Below are 25,102 nucleotides of genomic sequence, written 5' to 3'. Positions count from 1 at the left end.
TTTTGAAGAATGTTGGTAACCAGACCATGGAAGACAAAGGCCACCATCAGCTGTCTGGTTACCAACATTCTTCAAAATATCTTCTTTTTTAGTTCAACAGAAGAATGAAACTCCTACAGGTTTGGAACAACTTAAGGGTGAGTAAATTATGACAGATTTTCATTTTTGGGCAAACTAATGCTTTTTGAAAAAGATTTCTCCAGCGAACCTCAAATAAAGTTCTCCCCAAAAAAAAAAAACAATAAAAAAAAAATGCCATGGCAGAAATTTTTGAAGACTATCACACAGCCACTAAATTTATTATTTGGGTTATTAATAATTATTAAGGCACAATCTATCCAGTGTACTGAGGCCTCCTCTCTGTTGATTGCCATTCAAAAAGATCTGCTGACCGTTCCTGGATGGCAGCGCTTTTCACATTGGCGACCAGGGCCAGAGTTAATACTGCTGTCGATTTTGACTTTTTAATGTTGTGATACTTGGACAAGTAAAAGTGACACAGCTTAACAGTTAGCAAATATCATCATAATCTGCTCCACAGGCCGATTGCCTCAGTGTGTGTGTAAAGTCTCCATCTAGTGCCCACAAAAATGAAATGCATGTGCGCTTAATATAATATAGGCCTACCTAGTGGACAACTTTAAATGTTATATGTAATATATATTACATGGGTAAAATTTGCTTTGACAAAACATGTTTGAGAATATTTGATGGGCCCTTTCTAAACATATGGTCACATGACAGAAATAGATAATTTTGCTAGAATAGGTCTACACAGCCTACCCCACTCTATATGACAAAATAATCAAAGAATCAGTGTTTATTATTATATTCTTTTAATGATTTGTAAAACATTTGACCAATATTACATGAAATCAGGAACATGAATTTACAATATTTTATGATGAAAAAGAAGAGAAAAAAAACAGGCATTTTTAACCGTTTCATGAATGGTCATATTCAACTGGTTTTGTCCTGGTGAGCAGGCATACTACTGTTAGCCTGTAAACAGCTAGCATTTGCATTACAGTTTTCCTTATGGTACCCATTCACTCAGAGACAGAAGTGCTTCAGCACTTATGAGCCATTTAGTGCCACAAACTTTCTATTGATCTCCTGTCCTATGGTGCCCCAGACAGAAGAGAGGTAAAGAGCATGTCTCTCTTCATCAACTCTTTGTCAGTTGACTCTGTCATCAATTCGAATCCATCTTCTACTCCATTTTAGGATTGACCTGGCATGAGGTATTGACCATAGAGCGTATGCGAGGTAATGTTTGAGCATGTGTGATTTGCAGGGTAGATGATGTCCACTTGACAGTTCACCGTTTAAAAAGAGAAAAAGAGAGAAGGCCATGCTCATGTTTTGTGTAATTATTTTTTGCAGAGCAGCAAAATCCAACTGAGCAGTCAGAATAAAGAGGGGGAGGGGCCTGAGGATGGCCAACCAATCCCAGCAGCAACTGAACACTGTCAATCATGGAAGTGACCACACCTTAACAGCTCTCAGCTTTCTTGTGAACATGTACGTTTGTTGTCTGTCAGTCCGTGTTTGTGAATGTTTGAACGTGTTGGAGAAAGCTACGGATACAAATACTGTACACACAGATAATAATAGTTTAAAAAAATCTGATAAAACAGCTGTTAAGGCGTCTTTGTTGTTTAGTGATATTCATACATGAGGTACTGGGTTGTCCATGTGAGCCACTGCACAGCAATAAATACAAATATGAATCATAAAAAAATACAAATCAAATGTGTCTGTTCCCCAGAGAGGTAGTTTGTTATGGTTACATTTTGGACTAGGAAAAGAGACCAACATCAATTTCATCTCTGTCTTTCTCATGTCTCGCCATCATCACCATCATGCATAATGTATATCTTGCAACGGTTTAAACATGACATGTCCTGGTTTGTCTGATATTAATTCATGGTAAGTGCTGCACGGATATTCTCACTCGTTCATCACGAAATCAGAACAAAACAAATAAGTGAATGATTACAAAAACGCTAAAAACTGGAAGATTGTTTTCCAGTTTAAAATTGAGTGTACACCCTCATCCCACAAAGTACTGAGCAGCTTAGTATAGAGAGAAGGCATGAAGACGAGAAAATAGACTGTCGAAAGAGAGCAATAAGATAGTGAATATATATATATATATATATATATATATATATATATATATATATATATATATATATATATATATATATATTCACCAGCACTGGGCAGGAGGTTAGCATTCAATCGTACTTTCCTATATTTGCATACATACCCACACATACACACACAACCATCTGCCCTGTGCCTCCACCTGTACAGATAACAGAATATCAAAACTAGTCTACAAGAAAATATTTTAATCTTTTACATTTGCAAAGTAATACTCATAGATATATATATATATATATATACATATATATATATAGCAAACCTTCCATATCATTAAATCTTAAGTGCCATGACTAAGTTATTTATTAGTAATGTAGCCTACTAAGGAAACGATAACCTTTTCACTCACACACAAATTACCCATCTATCCTGGGCCGAATATGTGATACCCAATCAAATATATAGGTAAATGCTATACATCGCCCTCGCTTCAAAAAACACACGCGCGCACTGCGCTCGCCGAGGAACCGCAGTTTCCAGATAGTTAAATTCAGCTTACATGATCATTAAATCGTCGACCCAGTTCCGACACCAAACTCACACCTACAGACTATCTTCATTAACGATGATTAACTCTCATACCACAGAAAAGGTTTTCCTAATGACCCTGAGCCCTGACAGAAAAGTAGAAGATTTATACAAATCAGACTTGATTAAAAAAGAGATTGTGGAGAAAGTGGAGAGAACAAGATATATAAAGCAACAGAGATAGTGCTCTGTAAGTATCAGCCCTCTAATGCGACTCAGGGAGTCGACAGTCTCGCAAATATCACATTCAGCTATTATACACAGTGGAGAAAAGGACTCTAACAAACTTAAAAAGCATATTTAAAATGAATAACTGTGAACGACTAAGGCCCAGCTAAGGCAGCTGTGTTTGGTTTAGAGGACACACTGCAGGCAGTGGCTAGAGTGATATTAACACGACGCACAAAGACATGCAAAAACGTCTATACCATGGCCGACATGGTATTAGGTGTCTGTAATTACTGTTTAGATAATAACAACCAAGCATAAGAAAAGAATGTGCTGAGTTGTGTTATGCTGTAATTAAATTATGCTTTGAAGAACCTGCCTGTGCAAACAAATATCAAAAACACCCAGGTAGCGTGTAAAACCGTAGTTACTGATGACAAACATTAAGATCATAAATTATCCAGCATGCTGCTATTAGAGTTACCTTAAAAAAGTGAGAACCAAACAAGTCTTATTTCTCAGTAAAGTCATTCCTTCTAGTGTTTGATGCACAAGACCAAAAAATTATTTGAATCTCCCAAAACCTGTCAAGAAGATACCCGTGTTGTATTTCAACCCAAAATAAAAAAGTAATTCTTTTTTTTTTCTTCAATGTTACAATTTTGTCAATCAATTGTTCTAATTAATTATATTTATTAAGAACATTTTCTGACAAGTTTTCATTACTGTAATGTGAAAAAAAGTTATTAATACGTTTGTGAATACGAAGAAAAAAAGAAATATTATTTAAAATGTTAAGCATGTATAGATAACTAATCTAGATGATATATATATATATATATATATATATATATATATAAAAATCTAGATTACAATTATCTATGCATATCTGTATATATATTTTTTTTTTTTCATATTACAGTAATTAAAATTACATTTTTTTTTTCTTTTGGCTTGAAATATGAGAACCTAGAACTTTTTTTTTATAGCTTTGTACTTGTGAAACGTACTATAAATTAAAAACCGAAAAAATCATGATAAAAAGCATTCAGGATATTGAGGATTTCATGTGGAAAAACAAATGTGATGACTAATGAAGAAGGTTAAAGCTTTGTTAGGGAAAAATGCAATTAGTTGGATTAATCTGGAAAAAAAAATGAAAAGAAAAAAGTCTAAAAGAAAAAAATGAATGATGGAATGCAAGAGCTGAGAAATATGTAACCTATAGGATTTACAGTTGTGACTTCACAACAATGTAAAGAACAGAGGTAAAGCTCTCAGTTAAAAAAAACAAACAAGTCATGGTTCCAATTCCTGTGTGTTTGCATAAACGCGCAGTTAGATTGTAGTCTTTACATATTGATTATAGCCAGCCAGGGCTGCAGGGTCTTTCTCTGCTAGATTCTACCATAAGTCACAAGAAGCGCTTATATTAAACTCTATTTACACTAATCGAAAAAGGTAAGAATATAGATACCAAGTCCTATTTACAGGTTAGCTGCGTGGCAAGCGCTAATGCTGCCCTAACCACGTTGCAGAGGCGTCAGATAATAGGCCAATCACAGCAGAGGCAAACATTAGAGAAGACAGCCATTGTGTAGCAACCTATCAGAGCTCTGGAGGCAGAGGAAGGGGGCGGAGCTGCCGTTTAATTGGTTAAGTGGCTAGGCGAGGGGTGAGTTGGGTGAGCTGTGTGCTTGCATTAGTATTTTTAACCCTGTGCATTTAAAGGCAGGAGGTGAAGAGATGGGACATCAGCAGTAGTGGACAGCGCTTTGGGGACCATGCAGAGGTTTAGAACAGGACCGCACACTCACACACTCATCCTACACATGCAGTGTAATACTGTTGGCTATTGATAATACAGTAAAATATTACTGTATTGAGTTGCCACAGTGAAAAACACCATGACCATATTACATTCTTGTAAGAATGTACTCCTTACATACAACAAACAAGAGGAAACATCTATGGTACTCCCTTAGCCGATCTGAAAATGATGAGGGATACACACACACACACACACACACACACACACATCACTCACAAACTTCGTCCTGGAAACTCTGTATGCATTATAAGGTGATTGTCCGTACATTCACTCCACACCTCTCCGGGTCACACCGTTTAACCCGCACATCTTGGATCTGACTCGAGTGAAGTAACTAGGTGACCTGTCCTCCGAATACTTCCAACACCAGAGGGGTCAGCTGCATGCTGTGTTCGGGCTGGAAAGAAAGGGAGCGGTACTGCTTGGAGTGCTCTTCGTTCAGGCTACGGAGGTCCGCCAGCTTCTGGATCATCTTAGCATAGAGCAGACGGCCCCCAGGGTGATGCGCGAGGATGTACGCCTGCAGGACCTCAGATAACCTGTCCTGCAACGCTTCCACTCGCACGTGGTCCTGCACACCGGGCCGGTCTACGGCCACACAAACACAGACAAATGAGATTCCTGTTTGCAAGCATGGGCATGTTTTTAAAAAGTCTCAGTCTGTCTAATGTTTAGCGTATTGTGAATACACACTGACCTGGAGACAGCAGACAAATGCCCATCAGCAGCACATGTTCCTCCTCATGTAGGTTGAGCTTTTTTAAGCCCACCTGAAACTTCACCAGAGGCTCCAACAGCTCCAGAGTGTGTCCAGCTGCGCCCCCAAACATACACAAAATCAAGATGATTTCATAAGGCATAACCACGGGTGCTGTTCATCACAAACTAAGCACTTTTTTTTTTAAATTTAATTATTATTTTTGAGAACCCAAATGTGACCCCCCCCAACAATATAGCTATTCTATTGTTTTATAATGAATTATTATTATTATTATTATTATTATGATTACATAATTACTATAATTATAATTTAAAATAATAATAATTTGAAACAAACTTACAATACAATAAACAATGCTTCCATTGCATTTATGATCATTTCTAATTCAATTATTAGTATAATTAATAATAACAACAATTATTATTTATATTAAATCAATAATTTAAAACCTAAATATGTCATAAATAAAACAATAAACAATTCTTTCATAACATATATTAATAACATTTATGCTAAAATCTAATGTTAATTTGTACATATACATTTCAAGGCAATGTATTATAAACTAATATGAATTCATGTACAATAGTATGTTTATAAATTAACAAACCTAGATTTAAAAAAAAAATGCTGTACAAAAAATAATTAATTGTTAGTTCATGATATCTAATGGTAATGATTTGTAAAAAGTAACCCAAAGTGTCCGTGCTATATTTCTTTAAAAAAAAAGATTGACTTATTTTGGTATTAATCATCAATAAAAAGATTTGCATACATTTTCAAGTCTGGTGTAAGTGTCAAAATATTTTTTGCAGCCAGTGTAATTTTCTCCATGCATAAAACTGGGATAAAAAATGTTTTAAAAATAAAAATAACACATTTCACCTTTAACCTGCAATGCACTTTTAGAAATCATAAGATTAACTGCTAATGAGAAATAAAATACAGTAAAACTTCTTCAAAATCAAGGAAAACTTAACATAACATGCAACTGTTCAGTGTTATTTTAGTATGATTACATATTACTGTAGTATTTATTAATGTTTTAAATTAGCTTTTTTTAATATATATATATATATATATACATATATTTTTTTGTTATGTGGTCTTTTCATTTTTATTATAGTTTTTAACATTTATATTTTGCTTCAATTTTTTTTTTTTTTTGTACATCAACTTTCATTTATTTTATTTTAGTTAGTTGCCAAGGCAACATTTTTAATTTTCGTTTCAGTTTTTTAAGTTATGTAATATCTATATCTTTTGTTTCAGCTTTCAACAATAACAACACTGCAACCAACTGTCTATCCCTGTGAGCTTGAGTTTGTACCTTTTGTCACATCATTGACGCAGTATTTAAAATCTGGTCCTCCACAGCTCCAACTCATGTCCTCTAGACTGAAAGACTGGTTAGACCTTAGCATGATCACTTCTATAGCACTGGACTTTAGCAAAGCAATCTGATCTTCAGCTGTCAGCTCTCTGAGACACACAAGAACAGACACAAACACATACACGTCAAATGTTGGCTCATGCTGGATTCTGTGAATGGCAGATGTAGAGGGAGTGGGTGAATCCAGTTCAGATAACATGACACTCCTATGGTTACCACAGCAACCTGCGCTCCGTAATGCATATGTATGTACGCACATTCTTAGGAAGCGGGGAAATACATGGACGTGCACAGAGGAAGGCAAGAAACATGTACTGAGAGTGACGGTTTAGAAGGTCAAACCTATTTTTATGTTCCTGAGGAAATCAAATAGATGACAGTCATGTCAACAATAACCTGTTGGGAAAATGGTGGAACTTTCCACAAACGAGCACCACTAAATGGATGAAAGGAATATAGAACACCCTTGCTCAGGGTCCACAAAAGATTTTAGTTCCAGGCCTTGTGAAATTAAGAACCAGCCCTTGCCATCAGGGATATTTAGTTGAATTGAGCAAGACAATTCAATTCTGAATTCAAACAAGACATAGAATTATCATTTAAATTCAAATTTAATCAAATAATTAAATGAATGGAATGGAATTAAAGAAATATAGCTGCTTTAAATGTAGTTTAATAAAAAATGATCTACTATATAATTTAATATAAATTAAATAATACATAATTTAATATTTCTTTAGTAATCCTTTAGATTACTGTTAAATTTCTTCAAATTGCAATTCAGTAATTCCTCCTGCCATTTCAATTAAAATGAACTCATGAATTTACTTTACCTGAATCCAGGAATCATCTTAGCAAAGCCGATGACTTTTTGAATGCTGTAGGAAACCAGGTCGGCCAGGTGAGGAAGCATGGAAAGACCGGAGCCCTCATCCTCCTTTGAGTCCGGACTGGAGCTCAAACCCTGCTCCTGATACATCATCAACAGATTACTCAGGTTCATCTTACAATCTCCTGACTCTACAGATGTGGAGAAAGAGATGGGGGGGAGAAGAAGAAAAAAAATGAATGCCTTGCTTCATCTCAGCAACCTTCAACAATTCATGTAACAGGTACACTGACTATGAGCATGAAATAAAATTAATGATTACATTTTTTTGTATAATTTTTTTTTATGGTGGGACAGTGAAAATGTTGGTAGGGCATGTAAAAATCTGAATCAATGGCCCAGAAAAAAAAAAAAAAAAAAAATTGACAGGCACACTATTTTAATACACTGGCTTATAACTCAGTCTACTTTGCTAAATAACAGAAGCGTTATCTCCCCCTTGTGTCTGTTCCAAAATCTGCCATCACCTTATATAATACAGTTGGATAACAAACAACTTCTGTTGTGAATGTTTAGTGAATTGTATGGAAAAATGCGGGAAAAAAAATCTACATTTCAGCAATTTTGTGCACATGTGCTGTCATTAAATTGCATTATGTATTATGACTGCACGATTATGAGAAAAATCATAATTGTTGCTTTTTACCCTTAATATTGTAACTGTTTATTCATTTGGATTTTTTTGTTATTCAGATTTGTAATAAATTATGCAAAGCTTGCAAAAAAATCATTGAAGACATCTTTCCTACATGCTTCCAGAGGTACACGTGACTGGTTGAGCCTGCAGCTCAGCACAAGCTCACTGACTGTCAGCGTACTGTGTTCTGCACTCTTGCAAACGCCTTCATGACAATAAACAAAGCTGTCAACAGGCAACACAGCCGAATAAATCTCTTACTTACATTTTCCCTATAGAGCAAACAATATCAACATATCTGAACAGCTGAAAAACGTTTTGATACAACACGAATAGATATAATTGTAATGCTGTCATTGACACTTTTCACAACGAATTAAATCAGCAGCATTTAAACAATTAATCTGAATTGTATATCAAAAACAAATTTCAAGGGTTATTTAAAAAAAAAAAAAAGTAAACCCATAAAAAGGAAATATATAAAAACTATGATAAAAAATAAATAAAAAAAGTACTCGTACTGTGAGATGTAAGATTATGGTCATACCAATTATGCCTAGTAGAGAATTTATAACAAATGTCATATTTAATGTTAAAAAACAACAACTTGCTGCTTCCAGGACAAGCCATAATGTGTGTGTGTGTGTGTGTGTGTGTGTGTGTGTGTGTGTGTGTGTGTGTGTGTGTGTGTGTGTGTGTGTGTGTGTGTGTGTGTGTGTGTGTGTGTGTGTGTGTGTGTGTGTGTGTGTGTGAAACCCTAAATTATGGGGACTAAAATGTGTATTTTTTTAACTTGTGGGGTCATTATTTTGGTCCCGATGAGGAAATCAGCATATCAATTATTTTAAATTATGTTTTTTATTAAATGTTAAAATGCAAAAAGTTTTCTGTGATGGAAGGTTTAGGGTTAAGGGATATAATATACAGTTTATATAGTATAAAAATCATTATGTCTATGAAAAGTCCCCATAAAACATGGACATGTGTGTGTGCACACATGTGAATAGTCTGTTTGTCATTAGAGTGGCTCTCCTGTGACGTCAGGCATGGTGAGATGGACGGAGCCTGCTGTGCATATAAGACACACAAACCTCTAACACACAAACACTCATGCCTGCCTGCGCCTCACACTGGGCTGAAAAACATTTCTCAGAATGAACTTTACAGGTGATTTACGCACAAACGACTGTGTGTGTACATTTGTTTAGCATGTATACGCATTTGTGTGTGTGTGTGTGTGTGTGTGTGTGTCACCTGGAGAGTGGCTGAAGGAGTCTGAGGAGGCGTCTGACAGTGAATGAAGAGACGCGGCTCGGCTGGCACTACGAGTAACTGGACCCTCTCTAACTGGAGGCTGCAACACAAAACACACACATAGACATATGAATGCACTGAACAAATTAGCAATGTATGAATGCCTAATAAACAAAAAGGTGGACCATAAAAGTATTTGAACACTAAAAGTATGAATGTCTCTATATTATATAACAAAATATCAAACCAATTACATTTATTTGAGACATAAACATTTGGTCAGAAAAAAAAGACAAGGTTTGTTAGGTTTCAAATAATACAAATATTGTTTGAAATTATTGTTTGAAAAGTTATCTGGACACTTTGTTTGTCAAATGTTAGTGGAAAACGTTTACGTACTAAACTATGGTTGCTCTGCAAGGAGATATGTATAATATATACACCACAGTTTGGGGTTAGTAAGATGTTTTTTATTTCGAAAGAAATCAATACTTTTATTCAGCAAGGACACATTAAATCGGTCAAAAGTGACAGTAAAGACTTTTTACATTGTTACAAAAATGTATATTTTAATGCAGTTCTTTGGAACATTCTATTATTCATCAAAGAATCCTGACAAAAATGTAGCAAGGTTTGCACAAAAATATTATGCAGCAAAACTGTTTTCAACACAAAAATAAAAATAAATGTTTCTTGAGCAGCAAATCAGCATCAGTTCCCATCAGTTGGTTGAGAAAAGTTTGTTCTGCACTTGGTTTGACATTTATTATTATTATTTAAAAAAAATGTAGGTCACTCAAGAGTACAAAAACACATTGGGGCCACTGTAAAAGAAGATATTAAAACTGGTCGAAAATAAGAGAAAGATATGCAGAGGAAAAGAACATAAAAGATTTGATTTACTCTGAAACGTGAGAAGTCAGAGTAGGAATCGTCATAGGTTTTGTGATGCGCATCCACCAGCGTGTCGATGATGTTGCGCTGCTCATCTGAGAGCCGGGGCTTCTGCGCCTCCCTCTGTGCCTCCTCATCCTTTCTCCTCTGGATCAGATCCTTTTTCCTCTGAACCTCTTCATCCGTCAGGATAACTGAAGGAAAAGACAGACGAGTATCATCACTATACCCATGTGCTATCATTTTATTACAGGTAAAATACATCTAAAAAATAAAATCGAATATTGTATGTTGTTCTCCAGTGTTCTATTATGACCATAATGCATCATAATTTAGTTGTTTGCTGATGATAATCAATAGCTTTAAATTCAGTCTCACAGACACTGATAAGTGGGAGAACAATTCCATCAGACCAATATTTGTAGAAATATATGAGAAAAAAAAACTGAACCACAATACCATAAAATACTTTTTCCCCCCTTTCTAAAACCGCTAAATCTACTGGATATTTTTCTTCATTTTCTACAGTAAGCTGATAATAATAATAATTATAAATTTTTTATCTCTCTGAATAAAAACGTAATTATTTATTTTTAAGTTTAACTGAATTTAACATCATTCTCTGTGCCTTTCCTGATATATTCTGGAGCACCACACAATTGTAAAACATGGGGGCGATGTCCTATATGAGAACGTGCATTACTACCAGTTTACTTTGGATCAAACTGTGACCTTGAGCAATATTCAGGTTTATAGCTATTATGATTGTTTGGGTCAATATAACATTTCAATCAAATATTGCCGCTTTATGACTTGTTTAATTCAAATTTATCTTATCTTTCTGTGTGTGGTGTTTGTTTAAAAAATAAAGTGGCAACATATAAGCTGATGATTCTTCAAAACACAAGAGCAATTGAGCATTTGGAAATCCTGAAGTACCTTTCACTTACAAAATGATTAGCAAAGAACTGCCACTCAGGATCATGTGCTCACAAATGGCAAAACTACTTCCTTATACGAAATATCGCTTTGCTAACAGCCTTGTGTCAAGGAACTATCATCAATGAACCACCTTCCCCGCTTCTGTCTGGAACAACCTTATAAATAACGGTCCCTTCCCGGAGAGCCCTTCAACACTGTAAAAATGACAGTTGGGACATGTTGAGACTTAGCAAGGTTAAATAAAAATCGAAACTATAATTAAAACATTATATAACAAAGTGACTTGGCTCCCCGTGATCACTGTTCCAAGATGTGTCATGTTGGCTAGTAACTCACACTCTTTCATCATGCCAATATCCAGGCAACGCTTGAGTCTGCAGGCCTGGCAGTGGCGACGGTTATCTTTAGTGATGGTGCAGCTTCCATTAAACGGACAGGTAAAACTGGCCTTCCGCTTCATACTGCGCCTAATGAACACACAAGCGTTACACACACAAACTATAAATAGTCTGGCAGTATCACATTGGTTACAGATAATACACGTTAATGTGTTTCTTAATGAACATCGGTGTAAATGTGCGAATACCAAATTGGATGAGAGAAAGTGTGTGCGTGTGTACCTGAAGAAGCCTTTGCATCCCTCGCAGGTCATCGCATTAAAGTGAAAGCCAGTGGCTTTGTCTCCACACACACCACAGATCCGTGGAACATTACGGTCAAACTCATCTGGCACTTGAGTGGATGTACTAACAGCTGACTCCATCACTGTAGGAGACGAAGGAGGAGAAGAGACAGTCAGAGACATAAATACAGAATTGTGCATTTATGGGGATGATGGGAAGAAGAACACTGACTGTGTAATGTACACTACTTACAGTAAAACAGTTATATTGTGAAAAATTATTCCAATTTAAAAGAACTATTTGAATACATTTCATGTCACATGATCCTTCAGAAATCATTCTAATATGCTGAATTGGAAACATTTATGATCATTATCAATGTTGAAAACTCTATAATTTAAAAGTTTAGTGTGAATAGAAGAAGAAATGTATACTTTTATCTTAAAATGATCAAACGTGACAGTAAAGACATTTATCATATTCTTTCGAGCTTCCTATTCTAACAAAGAATCCTGAAAAAAAGGGTCACATTTTCCACAGAAATATTAAGCAGCAAAAACTGTTTTCAACATTGAAAATATTGAAATATCTTATTATTAATATTAATTGAGCACCAATAATAATTGATCAAAACTGAGCACCAAATCAGCATATTAGAATGATTTCTGAAGGATCATGTGACACTGAAGACTGGAGTATTGATTGCTGAATATTCAGCTTTGCCATCAGAGGAATAAATTACATTTTAAAATAGAAAACATTTATTTTAAATTGTAATAAGATTTTGCAATATTACTGCTTTTACAGATTTGGTGGGCATAAGAGACATCTTTCAAAACCATTTAGAAATCTTATTTATTCCAAAGTTTTGACCGGTAGTGTATGTAAGGCAGAAAAAAAAAAGAAAAAAAAGGAAATTCCCTATTTCTTCAGCACTGACCGACAGCATAACAAAACCACAAATCATAACTGACATTCTTTAGCAAGTGTTGAATAATTAACAATCCTTTAATAGAACAATATATCATTCTGATTAAAGCCATGAGACCAGTATAAAAAAACGAATGGGGGGAAAACAGAGTTCTTTATATAAGCATCACTAATGTATGCGCATTGATAAACAGCGTACCAGAAAGAGGGGAATATTAATTAGCTATCAGTGCTAAACCACTGAGAAAGGGCTGGACCGCTCAGAGAATTGGAGTGGTTGTAGGAGACCGCGCAAATGAAAACAAACAGATGTCAGCTTCAAGATCTCCATAGGAAGCTTTTTTCAAAGAATAAAAAAGAACAAGGTCAGCAAACACATAAACATGATAAAATCATTATAGCTCGATGGAACAACCCATGAGAAAGAGCAGCCGTGCTGAAATGAGCAAGAGGTCACAGTGACACGCCAACTCAAACAGGTTAAAAAGCATCAGGTGATAAGAATATTGTCACAATAAATGAGTATATGATAACACCACGTGATTAACCATTTCGCTGTCGTAGAAAATGAAACCAGCAATGAAGTTGAGATCTATGTGAAAGGTCGCAGGGACATCACGACACTGTGTACAAACAGGAACAGCACAAACCAAATAAACACAACTATGCATAGAGAGTGATGTCACGATTTTCCTGTTTTCACTCCTTTTTGTGAGCTTTTCTGTATAGACTCAAAATCTTTCAACTGGTAAATATGCTGAAAGCTTCCTGTAGTGCAAGTTCCACAGATGAAATACCAGTTCAGGTTTAGTACACTATACAAGCACACACATGACGTGACCTCTTCAAGAGAAAGTTCTCAAATTACTCTAACGCACACCGAAAACTCACACTAATAAAACCATTTCAAAACACTTCAGCACATAATGATGCATTTATCTAAATTGGGCTGTTCATTTATTCATCTATTCAAAATGTGTGAAACATTTGCAATCCCAGTTTGTGAAGATTTAGTTGGCAGTCAGCCATAAACATGGCACTACTTATGTGCATATTTTGGAAGGTAACCTGCAGATTGGATGTTATTTTTCTTGACTTTTCAAGTAATGATAATGATTGTTATTGGTTGTCAATATTTAGACGTCTTCAAAAAGGTGGATGGAAGTAAATCAAATAAAAATGAATAAATAATAAATAAATAAATTATTTATTTATTTTATTAATACAATTTGTGAACTTATTTGTGAAGTATAGGCCTACTGTCAGGGAATTACCAGACCAAAACACAGGTTTATTGCAGCATTAGGATATGAGCACACAGGTAAGTAAACAGGAAAATAGCAGGTTGGGGAGAATAACTGGACAATAATAGCAGTCTTTACTATGTTTTTTTTACTGCAGTCCTTGTTGTAGACCAGACCATCATTGAATATGAAGTGTGCACTCTTATAGTGCCCTAGATGGCTAGCAACTGGTGTCAGGAGCGGACGATAGCTGAATGAGTGCAGGTGAGAACCAGGAGGGATGCTGGGAAATGTAGTCTAGAATGCATGTGACAGAACCCCCTAATCCCTCCTAAACGAGCTTTGATCGGCCTCCGTGCCCGTGAGGAGGGAGCTTAGACACCGTGCCCGTGACGAGGGAGCATTGATCGGTGACCGTGACTGTGCCGAGGGAGCTTTGATCGGTCACCGTGCTCGTGACGAGGGAGCTTTGATCGGCCTCCGTGCCCGTGACGGGGAGCTTTAATCGGCCTCCGGGCCCGTGACGAGGGTACTTAGACATCGTGCCCGTGACGAGGGAGCATTGATCGGCCTCCGTGCTCGTGACGAGGGTACTTAGACACCGTGCCCGTGACGAGGGAGCATTGATCGGCCTCCGTGCCCGTGACGAGAGAGCTTTAATCGGCCTCCGTGCTCGTGACGAGAGTGCTTAGACACCGTGCCCGTGACGAGGGAGCATTGATAGGTAACCGTGACTGTGCCGAGGGAGCTTTGATCGGTCACCGTGCTCGTGCCGAGGGAGCTTTGATCGGTCACCGTGCTCGTGACGAGGGAGCTTTGATCGGCCTCCGTGCCCGTGACGGGAGAGCTTTAATCGGCCTCCGGGCCCGTGACGAGGGTACTTAGACATCGTGCCCGTGACGAGGGAGCATTGATCGGCCTCCGTGCTCGTGACGAGGGTACTTAGACACCGTGCCCGTGACGAGGGAGCATTGATCGGCCTCCGTGCCCGTGACGAGAGAGCTTTAATCGGCCTCCATGCTCGTGACGAGGGTGCTTAGACACCGTGCTCGTGACGAGGGAGCATTGATCGGTAACCGTGCCCGTGACGAGGGAGCTTTGATCGGCCTCCGTGCCTGTGACGAGGGAGCTTAGACACCGTGCCCGTGACGAGGGAGCATTGATCGGTGGACCGTGACCGTGCCGAGGGAGCTTTGATCGGTCACCGTGCCCGTGACGAGGGAGCTTTGATCGGCCTCCGTGCCCGTGACGAGAGAGCTTTAATCGGCCTCCGTGCTCGTGACGAGGGTGCTTAGACACCGTGCCCGTGATGAGGGAGCGTTGATCGGCCTCCGTGCTCGTGACGAGGGAGCTTTGATCGGCCTCCGTGCTCGTGACGAGGGAGCTTTGATCGGCCTCCGTGCCCGTGACGAGAGAGCTTTAATCGGCCTCCGTGCTCGTGACGAGGCCTCCCCCAATTGACGAGGCCTCCCCCAAGCTTAGACACCGTGCCCGTGCCGAGGGTACTTAGACATCGTGCCCGTGACGAGGGAGCTTTGACTCCGCGCCCGTGACGAGGGAGCTTTGATCGGCCTCCATGCCCGTGACGAGGGAGCTTTGATCGGCCTCCGTGCCCGTGACGAGGGAGCTTTGACTCCGTGCCCGTGACGAAGCCTTTGACTCCGTGCCCGTGACGAGGGAACTTTGATCGGCCTCCGTGCCCGTGACGAGGGAGCTTTGATCGGCCTCCGTGCCCGTGACGAGGGAGCTTTAATCGGCATCTGTGCTCGTGATGAGGGAACTTTGACTCCGCGCCCATGACAAGGGAGCTTTGATCGGCCTTTGTGCCCGTGACGAGGGAGCTTTGACTCCGTGCCCGTGACGAGGGAGCTTTGATCGGCCTCCGTGCCCGTGACGAGGGAGCTTTGATCGGCCTCCATGCCTGTGACGAGGGAGCTTTGATCGTGCCCGTGACGAGGGAGCTTTGATCGGTCACTGTGCCTGTGACGAGGGAGCTTTGATCGGTCACCGTGCCCGTGACGAGGGAGCTTTGATCGGTCACCGTGTCCGTGACGAGGGAGCTTTGATCGGTCACCGTGTACGTGACGAGGGAGCTTTGATCGGCCTCTGTGCCCGTGACGAAGCCTTTGACTCCGTGCCCGTGACGAGGGAGCTTTGATCGGCCTCCGTGCCCGTGACGAGGGAGCTTTGATCAGCCTCCGTGCCCGTGACGAAGCCTTTGACTCCGTGCCCGTGACGAGGGAGCTTTGATCGGCCTCCGTGCCCGTGACGAGGGAGCTTTGATCAGCCTCCGTGCCCGTGACGAAGCCTTTGACTCCGTGCCCGTGATGAGGGAGCTTTGACTGGCCTCCGTGCCCGTAACGAGGGAGCTTTGACCGGCCTCTGTGCCCGTGACGAGGGAGCTTTGACCGGCCTCCGTGCCTGTGACGAGGGAGCTTTGATCGGCCTCCGTGCCCGTGACGAAGCCTATGACTCCATGCCCGTGACGAGGGAGCTTTGACTGGCCTCCGTGCCCATGACGAGAGAGCTTTGATGAGTGATGATGGAGCATGAACTGGGAGGATTTCGGAGACAGGTGGAGATTCCGCTGTGATGACCGCTGGCTCCTGAAGGACTGGAGTGAACTGGGGTGGTTGTGACTGAGGGGCGATGATGTTTTCAATTGTTTCACCTACTGTGAAGGAGGATCCACTCAGCCACTGCACATATTCAATGTATTGCTCCAGGAAATACGTGCTAGCTGCCGCCGAAATTTGTTGCAAAAAGATAATCGTCCAAACCACTCCAGAAGATTATAGGGTATCATCGTTCCATGGCACCAAATGGGAGAGCTCAAGGAACTCCTCCACATAGACTTCGACCGGTCAGCCATCTTGTGGGATGAAGAGGAACAAATCGGAGGGGTGGACTGGTGAATCTGTCTGTGCTCATATTGCTGTCTGCTTTCAGGTAATTATCAGACTCAAAGGCAGATAGACAGTGAAAACCACACAGGTTTATTTCAACATTAGGATGTGAGCGCATAGATAAGTAAATGGGAATATAGCAGGTTGAGGAGAATGATTGGATAATAACAGAATAGTGTTGCAGGTGCAGGAGGAGATCGCAGACACATGGACGGTGAACGTGGAGAGAACACTTCCCGGCATAGTCCAGACAGGTGAGTATACTGATAAGGGTAGAGGCTTACTGGAGTGTAGAGGGATCACTAGAGAAATGGAGATCAAGGGGCAGGTAGAAGATCGCTGGGGAATTGTTGGGAAATCGTAGGGGAATCGTCAAAGTGGAATTTATTTCAAAGAAAGTAATGATAAAGATATAAACTTCATCAAAAAGTCATTTTTACTTTGCTTCATATGCTTGCATAAGCATTCGCATATCGGTGCGGTCAAGTGCAGAAAAAAAGTCATTGCGTTTCTTTATTCTGGATTGTGCCTAATTTCTCAACAGCCTGTAGAAAAAAATATATCTTTTAAATAATGAAGTAGACTTAGTGAAGTGAGCTGTATGACTGATTAGCCTAGCTATATAATATAGTCCTCACCAACTAATATTACAAACAATGCCCCACATTACACACAATAAACTCAAATGAGCTTAACATTCAAGGTGCAACACAAAAAGACAGAAGGATAGGACCATGTTTGGCAACCCCCGGGAAATCCATTAATACTATAATACTATTCACCTGAAAATAAAAACAAGGGTCACACTTTTCAATATAGCTGCTCAATATTAGAAAAAAACGGCCATTGCGATATTTTGTTTTTCTGCTATATATTTTGTAGTATGAAAACACGTTCAAATGATAAACTCTCGCTCTATGATGGTTAAACTTTGCAATTAATCCGAGAATCACATGAATTTCGAACCGTAGTGCCTGGTCTGTACAGATCAACTACAATCCCTATACTTGACATCGCACATCCTGCGATTTGACTTTCACAGCTGCACACATCGTGATATCGATGTTACAAAATATATATATATATATTGTGCAGCCCAAGTAACACAAAATTTTAGGTGGCTTGTCTTTAACTACTCTGTACTAAAATCATAATTTTTGAGGACAATTTTCTTATTAGGTACAATGTTCACGTTTGCTGCTATTGAGGTGGGATACGGAAAAGATTAAGGACGGGTTTGGTGGTATGGTTAGGTTAGGGGGGTTAAGGTGTAAGGGAGGGGTCAACAGTGTAATTATACATGTAATTACAGAAACTAATTACAGCTGTAATTACATGATGGTATTTTTTAAATATAATTAAGCACATTGTAACAACATGCATGTGTACACAATAGGTGCACTGTATCAAATGATTAATTGAAATGTTAGTACATAGTAGTTTAAGACACTTGATATAAAGTTGGACCAAAACAAGAACATAGTGCTGAAAGTCTCACAGAATTCTCTTTCCTTTAAAAAAAGGAAGCTAATTGCAAATTGTTAGATAAATTTAGTCCTTGCTTTTTCAAGTCTCCAAAATCATTAGCCTAACTCTGTGTGCACACTGTGTGTTTTGTTGAGATTCTGGACTGTGCACAATGCACATGCCACATCTCCACTATTCGCACTTCAGTATATGGCTCTTGTTATCAATGCACACATAGCATGAAAGAGATAAGAGACTTTCAGAAAATGTTAAATGTGTCTCAACTGGGCAGTCAGGTTAATGTTCCATCTTATGCCACATAGCATCTTAGGAACTCTGAGAACACCTGGGATATTTTAGGTCTGGACATGTGAAGACGGCATGACTGACACTTTGACTGTGGCCTCACTATATGTATGACTGTGATGCCCTTTAAGGTAGTGCCGAGTTAATGATTGAATGGACTGAAGCATCACATAGCACTAACAAGTATGTAGGCCAAGGTGTACGAGAAAGACTGTCCCTCTTCAGAAGGATGACCTGGTTGTGAGTTTAATGGCCTGTTTATTATATAAAAGAACATGATGTACACCGGAGAAGATCAGCATCGAAATGACATGCATTATCATTATCTTTTAATCAAAATTGAAAACAAGGATTGACTAAGAATTGACTTTGACCTTCTCAAAAAAAAAAAAAAAAAGAAGCAAAGTCATCGTGGATAAACATGGATTAGCATATTCCATAACATATTGCTGGTAATTGTGTAACATACAGTTTTCATGCTACAGTAACTCTATAACATGCAACTATGGTGATACCTCAACCGTCAAGCGTAACTATGGTTCCTTCGCAATAAATACTTCTAGTAACTGCATAATGTGGTTCGACTTTGTAACGAGTGCAACATTTAAACATAGTTAGGTCATAAATTTAAGTAAACAGAGAAAAGCGCCACAGCCCTTACAGCAGAGGTCGAGGGGCGCCTGTATGCAGGACAGGACAGAGATGCTGTCAGGGTTTCATAAACCTTCATTAGCTATGACAACAGACAGAGACAGACTCACACGGCAGGAATGCCAGGCCTGGCATAGAGACCATGTGGAAAACACAGGAGCACATGCAACAGCACATACTAAAGCTTCGTAGAAATGTTCTCACACTTGGAGCAACCCGGCAAACTGGCGTTGACGGCTATAATGCAAGAACGATCAGCAGACTCATAAAAACCATAAAAACAGACAGAGACATAGAGACAAACTGTCCTACACATTTCCTCCGCACACACACACGCAAAGGAAATCTGTGCGTATGTGTAGTGTGCAGAGCCAGTTGGGTCAGTTCGGGTCCAGAACACACAGAAACTGCTGTTGTCCTCAAACGAACCTGACTGGAAACACACTGCCAGATTATAACACTGCCACACACTCACACAAAGTCTTTCTCTCACATACACAACACACAAAATTCCACAAGTACACCACACAAATACAAACTTAGACTCATGCCAAGCAACACTCTATGAGGACATGGTAAAGTAATTTTTCTGTCAGATTCTTTCAGAAATTTCCATTTGCTTAAGCTAAAAACATTCACATTATGTGAACATAAGTAATTGTTTATAGTAGATGCTTAACCACAGACAGCATTTACATTAACATACCGCTCAGGAGCCGGAACAGCCGATGTATTCCTTGAAATCAAGCTGGTTTAGATTTAACTTCAAGAAATGTGGTAAACTTGAGGAGAAACACAAATTCAATCCGGTTCAAAATCCGGTCCTGGAGGGCCACTGCCCTGCAGAGTTTATTTCCAACCCTAATCAAACACGCCTGAACAAGCTAGTCAAAGCCTTCAGAGTTACTAGAAAATAGCAGGAAAGTGAGTTTGATCATGGTTTGAGCTAAACTCTGCAGGGCAGTGGCCCTCCAGGGCTGGATTTGAGGAACCCTGATATAGGCAAACATCACATCCTCAAAGGACAAACATTTCTGCATAAACACAATTTAAAGGGATAGTTCGCCCAAAAATGAAAATTCTGTCATTATAAATGGAAATATTTTAAGTTTTTTCTTTTCTCAAAACTATCCATTCTGTTCTGCAAAATGTATTCTTTTATGTTCCACTGAATAAGCAAAAGTCACACAGGTTTGGAACGACATGGTGAGTAAATGATGATAAAATTTAAATTTGGGGGGTACTATCTTTTTAATACAGTGGAGAATGCTGCATTGCTATATTGTGAAGAAGAATCTCAAATGAGCCTCAACAACATCAACTTCTGATTGCGGCATTATTTTTGTGTAATGACCATTCAGCTATAATTATAATTTATGTATTTATTTGGTAAATATGCTTCATGATAATGACTGACTGAAGGCTATGCCTTACATACTAGAAACTATGCAAAATAATAGGATCTCACAAAAAAAAAAACAATGCAAGGGAAAGAAATGTAAAAAAATACATTATCATACATCTGTGTTATTTCAGTCCATTTGATTCTCAACCCATGTAGGTTTAGTGAAGCCATATATAGCAATGTCAAGCATCTGAGCAAATAGTACCAATCCACAGTAGCTGAAGATATGCTGCGCAAAGACATACATTAATCATTTATCGTTCCATCATGCTGAAAAACCTCCACACACTGAACATCAATTATTTCTGAACTGTTAAATTCACCATAAGCAAACAAATATTATTTATAAAAAGATGCAAAGACAAAGATAGCACTGTAAAACATTAGCCACAGTAAACAAACAAGCATCAGGCCAACACTGTTCAGGTTACATTACTAAATGGCCTGAAGTCAAAATTAGCTGTTTACTAATGAGAAATCTTTCTCAGCTGTGAATAGTCTCTTTACGTATTCGTCTTTGGTTACCCTTGCCATAACGCGACCACTCACTCTGCTCATGCAAAACACGGGGCAAGAACACACACATGACCAGAAAAGTGTAACTGACTCCTCCTTCCTCTTTCCTCCCTTTTCCCTCCTTCCGTACAGGGGGTCTTTCTACCCTGTGTCCAATCCCAGTGGTCTGCATGCACACACACGCATACACACACACATACAGAGCCAATGTTCCCCTTCAATGGGCCTCTCTACAGGGCTACAGTCAAGGCCTCACAGCTTCTGCCTAGAGTTACAGAAACTACACACAGGCCCACACATTCCAGCCTCTGAAATGAGCACCGCCACAATAACAACCTAAACATCACAATCCAGTTACTTTAAACAAAAGAAACATATCATCAGTGCAACCTACATAGAGCAAGACATGTACAAATGAAAGTCCAGTATGGCACAGACTCAGACACTATCGTGATTGTGAACATAATATACAGGTGCATGGAAACTCTGGAGCATACTGAACATGTATCCTGTATAGATTAATATAAATGTTGCTGCTGCGGTACATTCTGGAGCTCAGCACAAAACAAATCCATGTATTTTTAATAACTTATCCTGCACTGATAATCTAATAAAATTAACAAAAAATAAGAGAAAGCGGACAAAATTAGATATGCATATAGTTTGTTTATGTATACATTACAGATCAAAAGTTTTATGGTAAAAAAAAAAGAAGAAAAAAAGTCTCACCCCAAGAGTAGAAATGTTCATTTTTATTGCATTTATTGGACCCAAAAAAAAAACAGTAAAAACAGTAATTATGTGAAATATTATTACAAGTCAAAATAACTGTTTTCTATTTTAATATATTTTAAAGTGTCATTTATTCATGTGATGGATGGCAAAGCTGAATTTTCAGCAGCATCATTACTTTAGTCTTCAGTGTCACATGATCCTTCAGAAATCATTCTAATAGCATATTTGGTGCTCAAGAAACATTTATTTTTTATCATTGATGATAAAAACAGTTGTGCTGCTTAATATTAATGCATCCCTGCTGAATAAAAGTATTAATTTCTTCTTTTTTTATTACTGATCCCTAACTTTTAAAATGGTAGTGTACGAAAGACAATGGTACTGAATAAAAGGGAAAGAGGGTTTTGAAATCTTTCCAGGGTATCACGTCTAATCTTGTTACATGGTTGGATATTTCATACTATTTCCACTCAAATTAGAAAATAGCAGCCCTGAATTTGCACAATGGAGCATCGTTCACAAAGCAACCACTTTTACCATATGCATTCTAGCCACACAAAACACAAACACATTATCTGATACAACTAGTCCAAGGCATAGCCAACCAAGCCATTCAAACATGGGACAAGGGTAAGCATTACATTGATTTTGAAAGTCTACTACCTGACATAAACCAAAACATTTTTTTTTTTACAAATATGGCCAGGTATTTTTCTTTTTACCATGCTTATCTGACATGCCCTAACTAGTTGTCCATTACACTATCAAAATGTCTGTAAAACTAGGACACAATGTACTCTATAAATATGAAGGAATTTTCCGCATTGTTTTTTTTTTTACAGGTGTTTTACCTGCATTTAAAATTATGCATTGCATTGTGTTTTAGGGATAGCGGAAATTTCCGTAAAATTAATGCATAATGTCCTGGCAGAAAAAACACCAGTACATTTTCCGATTTTATTTCTTTACAGTGTAGGAAAGCTGAAAAAGTCCTAGCCCTGTTCAAAAGACATGTTAAACAAACTATGCGGACTACAACAGATTCTCAACATACCAACAGCACAATGTGCTTTCATGTGAGTCACACGCTCTCTCTCCACAAGGGCATTATGTTTAACAATACTGCTGAGGTTAATATGATTTATATAGCAGGGTTTTAATAAAGCACTTTTATGTTTCACTTTCATCATAAGGTTTTATAAAACATATAGGTCTCCATTACTGGAAAGCAGAATTGAAAAAATATTCAATTGGAATAATTATTTGCACTTAAAATTAAACGGGTACAAATAGGCAAGTGCATAATATATCTTGTATTGATGTACATTTAAAAATGGCCATATGTGAAAGCATATGAATGAAAGTTTAATTATATTGTAACTATTCTAATGTATATTAACTACTGATCTACAAAGCATTAAAAAATGCATTAATGTATGGGGATATTATCGAAGTAAGTTATTATAAAATGATACCGCAAACACGCTCTATCAAAAAACATTTATCGGATGTGAATCAGTACACCAAAACCTGCGCTTTTGTTATGAATTCGTAGTTCAGTATATCTCTGACATTAAAGTATGTGGTTAGAAAAGTGAGCTACATCTCTAAAGCAGTAACTTTACAAGTGCTGGTAAAGCTATAGAAGCGATATTGTCGCTGTGGCTGTATGATGTCGCAGTTACAAATTACTGCAACAGATGAGCTGATACGCAGCTATACAATCAAACACAACACACTCTTTATTATTGCTTAGAATAGAATTAATGCTCATTAGCAGGAATTTTCTGCTTTAAGTCATTCTTCAGAACTATCTGTTCTTGGTGGCATGTGCAAAGTTTTCCACGTTGTATAACTTGCCAAGATCGGGGTTTAAATTGCATTAAATCAGTGCAACGAGAAAGATGCATCGAAGACATACAACGAATAAATAAACAAACAAACAGGTATTATAGTGACAAACGTGTTTTAGCTCAGCAACTACCACATAAACTCTCTCTCTCTCTCTCGCTCTATCTGGAGCTCATGTGCCATGTTAAAAAACAGTCACTTGAGTAGGTTACCTAACATTAGCAGACTAGCAGCTTTTGTTGTGAATTGCATTAGTGTGAGCACAAGGTTCACTTTGATAATAGTGTGTGTCAGAGTAAACAGCTCGCTTCGTACCTGCGTGCAACTTTTCCGATCAAGCGTGATGTTACTTTTGCTGCTTCACTCTAGCCCGTAACTTGTAAATCTTGTTTTTTTTTCACACCGAGAACTTGGCGCCAGCTCACATGCTAGCACGCCGAGAAAACACGCCCACCGCCTCGGCAGCGCAGCCCGCAGAGGGTCGCCTCGCTCCGCGTCCAGCCGCACCGCAGCCCCGTATTCGCGATCGAGCCTCTGGAGGAGCTAGTCGATGAGATGCTAACGAATTACGTTGGCTATTGCAGATTTGCAATCCATCCCATCTCGCTAGTCTATGGATTAACTAAAGATAAATAAATCAAAAATATCGGTCGAATCTGAAAGCACTAAGAGTTACCTCCGCGCCCTGTGGGTGATTCGCAGTTTCCGGACACAAAACAAACTTTGAACCCACGCTGGTTAGGACTGTAAAAATGTTGTACTTGACCCTAAATAGATGGGACTCCGTGTAATTACGCCCCGCCCCGACTCTACCCTGTACGGCGGATTTTCCTCCAAAGACTGTGCTGTGAGCGTTCGTCCGCTGTTTTGGTTGGTGTGACATCCTCTGCCACGCGAGCACTGTTTGGACAGGTCGGTTGTTCGTAAAGCGCGTGGGGACAACTCCCACATTCCACAAGCAAAACACACTCACACGCACAAACCCCACTGCATTCACAGGCAGAGACTGCGCGCGCACACACACATACACTCACGCGCG

The 25,102-nt window shown here is 38.9% G+C and overlaps 1 protein-coding gene and 1 long non-coding RNA gene across 3 annotated transcripts; both read right to left on the bottom strand.

The window, feature by feature from the left end:
• Positions 1-819: 819 nt before the first annotated feature.
• vdrb (vitamin D receptor b) lies at positions 820-25,102 on the bottom strand. Of its 2 annotated transcripts, none has more exons than XM_082137274.1 (9): positions 24,740-25,102; positions 12,050-12,194; positions 11,766-11,896; positions 10,497-10,681; positions 9,594-9,693; positions 7,647-7,833; positions 6,751-6,902; positions 5,397-5,513; positions 820-5,287 (listed from the first exon to the last, which is right to left on the bottom strand). In XM_082137274.1, exons 2-9 carry the CDS (start codon positions 12,190-12,192, stop codon positions 5,034-5,036), a joined length of 1,269 nt encoding a protein of 422 aa, XP_081993400.1. In that variant the 5' UTR covers positions 12,193-12,194; positions 24,740-25,102; the 3' UTR covers positions 820-5,033. The 2 variants fall into 2 exon arrangements, with proteins under 2 accessions (XP_081993400.1, XP_081993399.1); XM_082137273.1 differs by having other exon boundaries at positions 24,379-25,100.
• Positions 5,606-6,744, bottom strand: LOC309474710. Its single transcript, XR_014197399.1, has 2 exons — positions 5,892-6,744; positions 5,606-5,655 (listed from the first exon to the last, which is right to left on the bottom strand). It is a non-coding gene; the product is annotated as an uncharacterized lncRNA (long non-coding RNA).

This window comes from Leuciscus leuciscus, assembly GCF_965113295.1.
Source record: "Leuciscus leuciscus genome assembly, chromosome: 14".
Taxonomy (NCBI): domain Eukaryota; kingdom Metazoa; phylum Chordata; class Actinopteri; order Cypriniformes; family Leuciscidae; genus Leuciscus; species Leuciscus leuciscus.
This window is presented reverse-complemented; position numbering and strand designations above follow the sequence as displayed.

Coding starts and splice junctions, on each gene's coding strand:
- vdrb (XM_082137274.1), bottom strand. CDS start 12,192: ATGGAGTCAGCTGTTAGTACATCCACTCAAGTGCCAGATGAGTTTGAC. Junction 7,834..9,593: donor CTCCTTCAGCCACTCTCCAG/GTGACACACACA, acceptor CCACATCTGTAG/AGTCAGGAGATTGTAAGATG. Junction 5,514..6,750: donor CGTCAATGATGTGACAAAAG/GTACAAACTCAA, acceptor TTGGGGGCGCAG/CTGGACACACTCTGGAGCTG.